Source organism: Lithobates pipiens, unplaced genomic scaffold, assembly GCF_037356315.1.
Source record: "Lithobates pipiens isolate NorthernLeopardFrog02 unplaced genomic scaffold, aLitPip1_a1.2 Scaffold_18, whole genome shotgun sequence".
In the NCBI taxonomy this organism is placed as follows: domain Eukaryota; kingdom Metazoa; phylum Chordata; class Amphibia; order Anura; family Ranidae; genus Lithobates; species Lithobates pipiens.
Genome location: NW_027507758.1, coordinates 233,121,875 through 233,134,324, shown reverse-complemented (window position 1 = coordinate 233,134,324; position 12,450 = coordinate 233,121,875). Strand labels below are relative to the sequence as shown.

Sequence of the window (12,450 nt, the reverse complement as noted above, 5' to 3'; positions counted from 1 at the left end):
GCCACTTGTGGCCATAAAATGTAGCCACTTGTGCCCATCTAATGCAGTCAGGCACGTCTCCCAACTCGGCTGTCACTTCACTAACTCCCCCCCCCCCCCCCCCCGTGCGGCTGGTCCGGCGGCACTTACTGCTCATGTGGCGGGGCTCTTCTCCTCTCCTGGAGTGACAGGGCTTCCTTCTCCTCTTCTGTAGTGGCGGGAAGATGCGGCTCCTGTGTCTGCTTGGCTCCTCAGGCTTCCTATGTCTCCTCTTCCGCCAAAGCGTTAGGCATCCAATAGGATCGCCTATTGCTTTGGCCAATCGGTAGACAGGTCTCACCGACCTGCCTGCAGACTGGCAGGGAGGAGCGTTAGTGTGTAAATAGCGAAAATTCATTCACTATGCTATACAACAGGATGGGATCAGGACGCAGTGCTCTGCGCCCCGTGCTCACCCTATTTTGAAGCTTATTAGAGCCTCTGGCTCTGATCACATGTTTTAAAATACACACCGCCAAAAATCCCCACCATAGTATTTCAAGTATCCAGCATCCTGAAAGGGGCCAGGAGCAAGAATAGGGAGGGTGGTGAAGGTGTCAGGGGGAGCAGCGCTCGTGCATTGCCACAATGCACGGGCCGCCACTGGAGCTAACCCTATATAATTGGGACGTTTTTGGTTGAATGTTAACATAATTTAGGTTTTTTGTACTGTAAGTTTTGGGGGTAAATGCTAGCTGGTCATCCTATAAATATCTGCACTTCTTCTTGTTTCTAACAGTGATTGTTATTTTTGTTTCAGGTTTACAAGCGCAGTCATCTACCAGGGTCTTGTTATGCGCTTAGGAATTGTATCTGGGAATCTATATACAGACTTTTTTATTTCTGCTGTGGTGGAGTTACCGGCTGCTGTTCTTATTCTAGTCTCCATTGATCGCATTGGGAGGAAACTTCCGTTTGCATTGAGTAATGCTGGAGCGGGAATAGCTTGCCTAATAACTGCTGCAATACCAACAGGTATGAACACAAAATTAAGAATGAGTAACTTTACTAAAGGACATACATTACTGTGAATATATTAGTGATATCTTTTGTTAATGCATGCCAAGCAACCAATTCAATTCATCATTATATATCAATTGTGCCAGTTCATATCATCCATCGTGTTGGTTCATATGATTCAACATAAAGTGACATTTCATTAAGGGGTGATGTGAAATCCTTATTGGAGAAATTATCCAGTGTTTTATGACCAAAAATAATAAAAATGTAACCCTATAGGCAGAATCAATATAAAAAAAAAAAATTAAATCTTTTCAGGATATATGGTGAAAAGAAACAGAAAAGGCACCCTTTGACGTTTTCTCTTTCTCTCTCTCTCTCTCTCTCTCTCTCTCTCTCTCTCTCTCTCTCTCTCTCTCTATCTCTATATCTTCCATCAATTTAAAGTATGAGAATATCTGTTTGACATGTGTTAACAGTCTAGTACACTATAGCCTATGAAACATCTGCATTATTTGTGATGAAAACATCAGTCTTAATCCAGGCAAGCTGGCTTTAAGGCTTCTATAATGGTTACAGCCTATAAAAACGTAGAAACCTGTTGTCAGCAGTGTAGCCAGACTGTTAAAACCAGATAACGATGATTTTATTTCAAATAAACCTTTATTATTTGTACGTTTATTTTTGTATGAAAATTTTTTTTAAGACACTAAATGTTTAATGGTTTGCAGATGTAATGTGGCTAAAAATAACGTTGGCCACACTAGGACGAATGGGAATAACAATGGCTTTTGAAATAGTATACTTCATTAATACAGAACTCTATCCAACACCACTGAGGTAATTAAATAACTTTTTTTTCTTTTCTGTTACACTGTTATATTTAAGTGTTCCTACTATAAAAACAGGATAATTGAAAACCAAACTATCAAATTACTTTCTCAAATGAAAATGTTAGTCCTTGAACATGACAAAATTCAACAAGACCATATAAACATTCTTAGTTTTCCACTGTACTAGTGCAGTATTATGTGTAGCTAATAAAAGCTCTGTCTACATCTTGCTGGATACCCATGTCAGAATTTTGACTGCTCAGTTTACACTACCCATACTTTTGTATTTTTAAAGTGTTACTAAAGGCAGTTTTTTTTTTTTTCAAATTAAAATAATAAACCTGTTATACTCACCTGCTCTGTGCAATGGTATTGCACAGAGCAGCCCTTTACCTCCTCTTCTGAGATCCCCTGAAGGCGCTTCTGCCTCCTCCTCTTCTCCATGTGAAAACTGTTTGCTATGGGAGGCACACACTCCCAGGCTGTGTATGTCTATATGGAGATTCCATAGATATACACACACAGCATGGCTTGGCCTCGCCCCCCACTTCCTCCTCACAACATTTGAATGACAGCAGCAGGAGCCAATGGCTCTGGCTGCTGCCAGAGTTCCTGTGTGAGAAGGAAAAGAGGGGAGAAGAGATCACCGGGTGCACAGCGCTTGAGGGAGGTGGGGGGAGGACATCAAGCTGTAACATTTTAACATAATGTAGGGAATGCATTAAGGTAAATGTTTTGGCTTTAGAACCACTTTAACTGATTAACTGTAGTTTTAAACTGGTGAATTATGGTAGTACATTCTGGGGTTGATTTACTAAAGATGTTTGAGTCGAACATCGAGTATTTGCCGATGTGCGGTGTTCGCGGCAAATTCGAAAGCTGCTGGAACACCATTAAAGTCTATGGGACACTAACATGAAAAATCAAAAGTGCTAATATTAAAGGCTTAAATGCAAGTTATTGTCATAAAAGGTGTTTGGGGGCCTGGGTCCTGCCCCAGGGGACATGTATCAATGCAATTTTTTTTTTAAATGGCTGTTTTTTTGGGAGCAGTGATTTTTTTAAAATACTTAAAGTGAAACAATAAAAATTTAATATTCCTTTAAATATCGTGTCTGTCGTAGCCACCCAAAGCACCCTCCTCTCCACAACTCTTGCCCGGTGGTTGTGGGGATCTGCAGGTGGGGGGCATATCATAATCTAGAACCCCCCTTTAACAAGGGGACCTCCAGAGCCTCCCCCCTGTGTGAATTGGTAACTGGCACAAAACACGTCTAAATGGTAAAAAAAAAAGACAAGACACAGCTTGGGACAAGTCCTTTATTAAAAAATAAAAAAATAAAAATGTCCAACGAAATAAGTTCACGCCGCCCCACAGCAAAAAAATAAATAAAAATTGCGACCGACCCGCCTCCATGGGCGGCTCCCCCCATCTGACGCATCTTCACTGTGACAGCTCTTATATAACTGTGGGCGGGGCCACCTGGTGACGTAACCAGGTGACCCCGTCCCCCTCTAATGCCACAGGGACTTCCCTATGGCTTCCCCGTGGAGTCAGGGGGGAAGTGTCACCATTTAGCTGTAGTCTGTTTTTACCATTTTGACACTTTTTTTGTGAAATGGTACCCGTTACCAATTCACACAGGGGGAGGCCAGGATCTGGGGGTCCCCTTGTTAAAGGGGGCTTCCAGACTCCGATAAGCCCTCCGGTCGCAGACCCCCACTACCACTGGGAAAGTGTTGTGGGGATGAGGCCCTTGTCCCCATCAACATGGGGACAAGGTGTTTTGGGGGGCTACCCCAAAGCACCCTCCCCATGTTGAGGGCATGGGGCCTGGTATGGGTTCCTGCAGCCTGCCAGGTTGCGTGCTCGGATAAGGGCCTGGTATGGATTTTGGGGGGGATCCCACACAATTTTATTTTTGATTCGGGGTTCCCCTTAATATTCATACCAAACCCCAAAGGGCCTGGTAATGGATGAAGGATCCCATACTCTTTTTCTTTTTTTTCAATTATATGTATCTATATTGCTGAGACCCGACAATTCATTACAGCCGCGTTCAGTTTTACATGACAATTTTTCCTCTAGAAATATAATTTTGCTGTGTCACTGTTCTAAACAAGGGGAAAATGTGCCACTTTTACAGGCATACCATAGACACCCCCCCGGCAAGATATTTAAAGGAATATTTCATTTTTATTGTTTTACTTTAAGCATTAAAAAAATCACTGCTCCCAAAAAATGGCTGTTTAAAAAAAAATTTGAATTGATACATGTCCCCTGGGGCAGGATCCAGGTCCCCAAACACTTTTTATGACAATAACTTGCATATAAGCCTTTAAAATTAGCACTTTTGATTATTCATGTTCGTGTCCCATAGACTTTAACGGTGTTCGTGTGTTCTGCAGAATTTTTGGCCTGTTTGCATGTTCTGCTGCGAACCGAACAGGTGGGTGTTTGGCTCATCCCTAGTGTTTAGCAAAATAAAGCTGTTTTCACTTGGAAATGCAGTCATATGCAGGATAATTTAACTATAACAGTATTTTTGTTTGAAATTAACAACATTATTAAAGTTTATTAATATTTCAAACTTTTCTAGTTTTGGATATAATAGAGGCGAATGTGTGTGGCTAAATTTTTTTTTAGATTCCCCTTCACCTCCTAAGATTTACTAAAACTAGTACACTCAGAATCTGGTGCAGCTGTGCATGGTAGCCAATCAGCTACTAACTGCGGGCACCATATTTTGCACTCTCCATTTTAAGTAAATCTCCTTCATTGATCGTTTGTCAGTACTTTAAAGCGGGAGTCCGCCGTTTTTTTTTTTAAAAGCCAGCAGCTACAAATACTGCAGCTGCTGACTTTTAAAATAAGGACACTTACCCGCCCAGCGCACCCGCGATGTCGGCACCCGAAGCCGATCTCTCGATCGTCTCTCGGGTGCTGCCGCCGCCATCCTGGGTTTGGGAATCAGGAAGTGGAGCCTTTCGACTTCATTTCCCGGTTCCCTACTGCGCACGCGCGAGTCGCGCTGCGCAATAAGGATGGTCCCCGCTGTCTCTGGGATCCGTGTGTTTCCCAGCAGGCAGTGGGGGACTTTCGGAAAGGGGCGTAGATTCTGCGGAAAGGGGCGTACCTTCTGCAGAATCTACGCCGGAAGTGGGTGCAGATACCTGTACTGTACAGGTACCTGCACCCCCCTCCCCCCTGAAAGGTGCCAATTGTGGCGCCGGAGGGGGGGACGATTCCAATGAGCGTAAGGCCCACTTTAGGGTGGACCTCCGCTTTAATGATAGTTGTTTAATGATAATGATTGTGTTTATTGTAGCTTCTTGGGAATGTGGAAACTCTGCTTAATTGTTTCTAAATGTTTTATTCATGATTTTATTTTATTTTAATTTTTTTTTACATCTAGAAATTTTGGTGTATCGATATGCTCAGGAATGTGTGATTTTGGAGGAATTATTGCGCCCTTTCTTCTCTTCCGGTTGGCCGAAATATGGGTGGAGTTGCCGCTCATAATATTTGGTGAGCTTGTACAGTTCTGTAATTATGATAGCTCATACAATAATTCTAATTTGCAAAATATACATTGTAGAAATTAGAAATATACGCATCCCAAAAACAAAATAGTAAAACAATTATCACTTTAAAAAAAGTAAGATAAACAACCTCCCATTTTGCAGAGCAATTGGATACTGTGATGGAGAAATTTTATTTCCTTTCTCCTTGTAATGCTCTTGTTCCCTGCTTGTGTTGCACATAGGTAACTGTTCTTTAGTGAACACCTAGCCCTTGTACACACGGTCGGAGAATCTGTCGGAATGAGTCTTATCGGACAGTGTCGTCAGATAATCCGACTGTGTGTGGTATGCATCGGACCCCGACTGTGTGTGGTATGCATCGGACTGATTCCGTCGGAATCTCCGTCCGACCCAATTTTCCAACATGTTGGAAATATTTCCCGACCAACTGGGCCGGCCAGACCTAATCCGATCATGTGTAGAGCATTTTGATCGTACCAAGTGCCACGCATGCTCAGATCAAATTCCTACATCAAAGCTATTGGCTACTAGCCTGAATGTAGTCCCATCGTAACTAAATTACGTCATCACGTTCTGACAGATCGGATTTTTCGCCAGCTTTGCCCGACCGTGTGTATGCAACAGTTTCGGACACAATCCGTCGGACTAAATCCAACGGGCAAAATCTGACGGATTTGGTTGGCAAAATCTCCGACCGTGTGTACGTGGGCTAAGGCTACTTTTACGCATAAGCGTTGCGTGCACTGGCGGTAAATCAGCGCTATATTTAGCGGAGCGTTACTGTCATTTTAGCGGCACTAGTCGGATGCTAGTGGGGTGATTTTAACCCCTGCTATCGGCTGAAAAGGGGTTAAAACCACCAGTAGCGGCACTTTGCAGGCGGGTTTGCAGCGCTGCCCCATTGTTTTCAATGGGAAAGGGCGCTTTTAGAGCAGTAAATACACCGCTCCTACAGCGCTCCAAAGATGCGGCTTGCAGGACTTTTTGACCGTCCTGCAAGAGCACCACTCCAGTGTGAAAGCCCTTGTACTTTCACACTGGAGACACAGCAGCGGCTGTTTCAGGATGCTTTGCATGCAATATTTTTGCAAAGTGCCTCAGTGTGAAAGGGGCCTAAGCCAAAATCTGGGATAAAAAAACAAGGTTAGGGCTAAAAGCGTGATCTTAGGCCGCGTACACACGGGCGGACTGTCTGACGGACTTGGTCCGCTGAAACGTGTTTCAGCGGACAATCCACTCGTGTGTGGGCTTCAGCGGACTTTTTCAGCGGACAGTCTGGCGGACTAAGTCTTTCGGAATTTCCGTAATATTGTCCGTCCAAATTTGGTTTCAGCGGACAGTCCGCTCGTGAGTAGGCAAGTTGGACGGACTAAGTATGGCGCATGCTCAGAAAGGATTTACACGGCCGAAGGTTGCATTGCAGTGTATTGGACGTCATATTTCTAGTCCCGTCGTACGTGCTGTACACGTTATCGCGCAAGCTTTCAGCGGACTGTCTGTTCATCGTGTGTGGTCAAGTCCGTTCATTCAAAAGTTGGACGGACTGTCTGTCGGATTGTCTGACGGACTTAGTTGGCCAGACAGTCCGCCCGTGTGTACGCGGCCTTACACTCCCGGGTAGGGAGTTGCTTCTGTTGTGATTAGTCACAGCAGAAGCCGATCAGCGTCAAGGAGAGAGGCTGCATGGAGCTCTGCATATGTAAACACTGCAGAGCTCCATCCTGACAGCAGGGATGTGATGTGTGCTTTGCAATGAAAGAAAATCCATCATATCTCTTAGTGAAAGCAGCACACATAGTACACAAAACACTGGTTAGGCACACATTTAACCCTTTAATCACCCTCAATGTTTAACTCCTTCCCAGCCAGTACAGGGACAGTGCAAATTTTAACACTGATCACTCTTAGTGTCAGACTGGGTTCACATATGCGAATTGGATGTGGTTTATTCCACATACAATTTGCATAGCAGAAAATTGTGAATGGCTTCCTATGGAGCCCTGTGCATCTTTTGGTCCATTTCAGGCCCAAATACTGCCCAAAATGTGGGCTGAAAATGCACCTGAAACAGTGAATGGAGACCCACTGGACTCTTGCTGTGAGCCGTTGCGTGTTCCAGTGTGAACCCAGCCTTACTGGTTTCCACAAAATGTCAGTATCAGATTGTCCACCGCAATATCGCAGTCCCACTATAAGTCGCTGACTGCCGCCAATACTAGCAGAGGTCGACCGATATATCGCCTGGCCGATATATTGGCCGATAATTGCAGTTTTTTAATTAATCGGCATCAGCCGATTGAGCTGATAAAAAGGCAGATTTATAACTACAGCACGACTTGGAAATGACTTCTGTAATAGAAGTCAGTGTAAGTTGCCTGAGTCTTCATAGAAGCAACTTGTCTCCTCTCTGGGCAGTCTGCCAAGAAAAGAGCAAAATACAAATACAATGTTTACACTTGAATGAATGAACTCAACTCTGTGTGTAGAGTTCTCAGTTTAACCATTTAAAGACTAAATATATTCTGACACTTGTTGCTTACAAGTAAAAATCCTTCTATTTTCTGCTAGAAAATCACTTAGACCCCCAAAAATTTATATATATTTTTTAGCAGAGACGCTAGGGAATAAAATAGCGGTTGTTGCAATTTTATGTCACACGGCATTTGCGCAGAGGCCTTTCAAATGCAATTTTTTGGGGGAAAAAATACACTAAATGATTTAAAAAAAAAAAACAGTAAGTTAGCCCATTTTTTTTGGTCCAAAAGTTTTGACTACCTGTTTTTATTTTATAGGCTGCTTTCACACTGGAGCGGGCAGGCGTTGATGGTAAGATGCTGCTAGTTTTAGCTGCGCTTTACCATCATTTTAACGGTGCTATTCGGCTGCTAGTGGGGCGCATATAATCCAGCTAGCGGCCGAACAAGAGGTTAAATGCGCCCGTGAAGCACCGCTGCCAAATCGCATTGCATGCACTTTGGCAGTGGTGCTCATTAATATCAATGGGCAGGAGTGGTGGAGGAGTGGTATACACCACTCCAAACGTGCTGCTTGCAGGACTTTTTTTTAACATCCTGCCAGCGCATCGCCTCAGTGTTAAAGCACTCTGTCTTTCACACAGACTGCAGGGGAGCCGTTTTGAAAGGCACTTTACAGGTGCTATTTTTAGCCCAAAAGCTCCTAAAAAAACGCTCCAGTGGGAAAGGTGTCTGCTAGGTTTTATGAGATGAAGGGGGATAAAAAAAAAAAAATCGGCCTAACATATCGGCCCAAAAAAATCGGCATCATATATCGGCCATCTGCCGCCATGATTTCTAAATATCGGCATCGGCCAGAGAAAAACCCATATCGGTCGATCTCTAAATACTAGTATAAAAAAATAAACAAATTTACCAAAAATATGTAGCATAATACATTTTGGTCTATATTTATAAAGAAATTAGATTTTTTGTTTTACTTTTTTTATTGGATATGTTTTATACCATAAAGTAAAAATGTTTTTTTTTTTTTTTTCAAAATAGTCAGTCTTGTTTTCTTTATAGCGTGAAAAATAAAAAAATCATACCACCAAAAGAAAGCTCTATTTGTGGGAAAAAAATTTTGCATGGTGTTGTGCTTTAAAGCAGCCAATTCATCTGACTGGGCTGCATAACACACTAAAACGCACCACGTGCTTTTTTTTATGTGGCACACTGCAACACATGGGAGTGTTACCATATGTTGTGTTGTACACATGTCTGTTGGTACTGTTGGTAAGGTGCATTATCATGATGCCAGTCAAAAAATGTCACACCATCCACCAACTTTTGTTAAGGCAATGCAATGGTGTAAATTGAGCATAAGGAAAATTAAAAATTAACATTACCAAAATGCCATTTTTTTTCATTGATTTTGTTCAGGAATTCTTGGTCTTATATGTGGTGGTCTTGTTGTGTTGCTACCTGAAACAATGGGAATATCCTTACCAGAAACAATTCAAGATGTTGAAAATCTTGCTAGGTAAGTGCAGTCGATAACCAACTGGTAGATGTCATAGCAGCAGTGGCATTTCAAAAATGAGAAGTAGGGTTTCACCAATACTGGTATCGGTACTGGTGCCGATACTAAGCATTTGCACGAGTATCGGTACTCGTGCAAATGCTCCGATACCTGAAACTGATACTTTTGGGCTTGGTTCTTTCAGCTGTCATTGGGATTCCCCCACTGACAGCTGAAATGTAAAAGAAGCAAAAAGTAAATTATCGGTTGTTAAGAAGCAGGGCCTCTGAGTTCTTAACAACCGATGACTCATTCAGCTGACAGTGGGGTTCCCCTGTTGACAGCTGAAGAGTAAACAAAGTCCCGACATTTGGAGCTGTCTTTAAAAAAATAACATTGCTCAGCCGCTGAAACAGAGACATAACAGGAAACATTGGGGGTTATTTACTTAAATCCACTTTGCACTATAAGTGCACTGCAAGTGCACTTGAAAGTGCACTTGGTAATGCAGTCAGTGTAGATCTGAGGGGGTCATGCCAGGAAAATAAAAATCAGCATTTTAGCTTGCACATGATTGGATGATAAAATCAGCAGAGCTTCCCCTCATTTCAGATCTTCCCCTCAGATTTAAAGCGACTGAACTTCCAAGTGCACATATAGTGCAATTTCAAGTGCACTTTGCACTTGTAGTGCAAAGTGAATTTGCCTTTCGTAAAGTAAAAATAGTTTTATTTTTTTAAGTAAATGTTCCTCTGTTTTAACCCTTTATGAATCCTTAATGTACTCTAATCAGCCTTAATTAACTTCTTATTCTCCTCCATTTAATTATTGTTGTCCTGATGTTTTTTTTACTTCTATTTATGGCGAGCAAAAACTAGTACACAAGGATCTCATGTAGATCATTTGTTATGCAATAAACTGGACTATGCAGCTGCAAAAACCTTATAAAATTACTACTGAGCGGGGACCCATGGGCATAACTATATTTTACAGGTCCCCATTTCAAGGGTCCCTCCCCAAAAATGGAAAAAGGGAATCGAACAAAACTCTAACACACTATTACTTCAGTCATGTGGCACAGGGCCTGAGCTTTAACATGTATTTCTTTTTCATACATCATGGGACACAGAGTCAGGCTAATATTCATTACCTGCTGGGTTATACTTCATCATTAGGTGAATGGACACTGCTAGACCGAAGGTCTTGAAGTGATCCTCTATATAACCCCTCCCATACAGGAAGCACTTCCGTGGATGGCACAGTTTGTTTAAAGGGATTGTAAAGTAAAAATTTATATTTTTTTAAAATAACAAACATGTTATACTTACCTCCACTGTGCAGTTGGTTTTGCACAGAGTGGCCCGAATCTGATCTTCTGGGGTCCCTCGGCGGCTGTCTCTGCTTCCTACCGCAGGTACTTCTCACGTTTATGCAAGCTCCCTCGCATGGTGAGAAGCACCTGCGGGCGCGCTCCCGTGATACAGCCGGTGGTTATAGCCGCTCGCTGTATCACGCGGCCCTGCTACCGGCGCGCTGCGTCATTGGATGTGATTGACAGCAGAGCGAGCCAATGGCTGCTCTGCTTTCAATCCATCCACTCCAGCCAATCAGCGGCCAGGCTGAGTGGCGAAGAGGACGGCGGGGGAGAGCGTGGGATTTTCGAGGGGTCAGGTAAGTAAAACGGAGACACTGAGGGCGCCAGCAGTGTGAGATGTTTTTTTCACCTTAATGCATAGAATGCATTAAGGTGAAAAAACATTTACCTTTACAACCCCTTTAAGCTCTCTGAGCTCCAGGTCTCTAGTCCCACAAACCATTAAAAAAATGAATCAAGGGATTAACCAATTGGATCCATTTGACACAGGCTTTTATGCTTAGATAAATGGTACCCAAGCCTCGCAAAGAAGACTCAAAATCCTGCAAGGTTTTGTCTGTAACATGGCCTCTGGGTGCTGGACCCTGCATAGTGGAAATCCTGGACACTACGTTCATTTTTCCTTACCCGGGTTACGTGAGTCACCAGGTGTTGCTTGGCAGGCTAAGGATGCTAGCAGGATTGTTGCATAGGGGCTTGGTGAGCCCTATTAAAGGGCTCCCTTCTGAGGTGTTTTAATTATACCCAAGTACTCTTTGTTTGCAGGCATTGAATGTATTCCAAAAAGAGGAGCGGGACTAACACCACAGAGAAGGGCACACCTATGTCATCAGTAGTTCTTGGTGAACCTAGTCATATCCCTAGTGTTGTATCCCCTGAAAGACCAGAGGCTTCCCGGCAATCTGAGCCACTGCGCCTATCTGGTATTGTGCCTACAGTCAATGCTGCTGCTTCACCCTTTATCACTAAGGCTGAACTGTCCTCAGCCCTAGCCAGGCTAGAGCACAGGCTTGCCGGCATGATTGCTTCCATCCCACAGGGTGGCAGGAATCGGGACAGATCCCCCTCCCCGAAGTCTCCTCATCTGGAGCAGGAATGGGTTGAGGATAGGGAAGAGCTTAAAACTTAGAATTTGGTGGAGTGCCCGGTAGATGAGTCTGCTTTCAAGCAATCTGGACAAGAAGATACCCACTGTCTGCCTCTCAGTCGCAGAGGTTTTTGATCCTGATTTGCAGAGGTGACTGAGCCAGCAGGGTCTGGGACCTCATGGAAACGCGCTTTGGATATCGGCTACATCCCCAGGATAATTCCTTCACCCATGAATATACCTGTACTTACTGAGATGTAAGTGTTGAATAATTTTATGTTTCTACAGATTAAAACATTGCACAACCAGGCGCTTTTCTGGTTTCTTTGTATTTTCATGTTGATCCTGAGTCGGCTTCACTCCTGAGAAGAGCAGCCCTTTGTGCCTGTGTTCTTATAGACTTCATACCTTTATTCAGTCTCCCAGATCCACTACCCAGTACCGCTCATAACTGATTGTACTCTTCATATTTACTTGTGGACTTTTTACACTTGATTTTCTAGTCCTGCTTTTTATCAATAGTCTTTAATTTTATCGATTGTGAGTTATTATATCAGTGTCCTGAGTGCTAGCATTTGCTTTTTTTGTAAAAATTGTGGGTTGGTTTCCCATTTCATGGGGAACGTTTATTCTGTGATCTCTTGGTCAAATATATC

At 43.2% G+C, this 12,450-nt stretch overlaps 1 protein-coding gene across 1 annotated transcript in view; it reads left to right on the top strand.

Moving 5' to 3' along the window:
* SLC22A3 (solute carrier family 22 member 3) overlaps positions 1–12,450 on the top strand; it is a 494,822-nt gene that overhangs the window by 468,698 nt on the left and 13,674 nt on the right. Inside the window, exons 7-10 of the mRNA XM_077486672.1 lie at positions 779–993; positions 1,710–1,818; positions 5,228–5,340; positions 9,254–9,353. Coding sequence (XP_077342798.1) covers positions 779–993; positions 1,710–1,818; positions 5,228–5,340; positions 9,254–9,353 — 537 coding nt within the window. The remainder of the gene's footprint in view (positions 1–778; positions 994–1,709; positions 1,819–5,227; positions 5,341–9,253; positions 9,354–12,450) is intronic.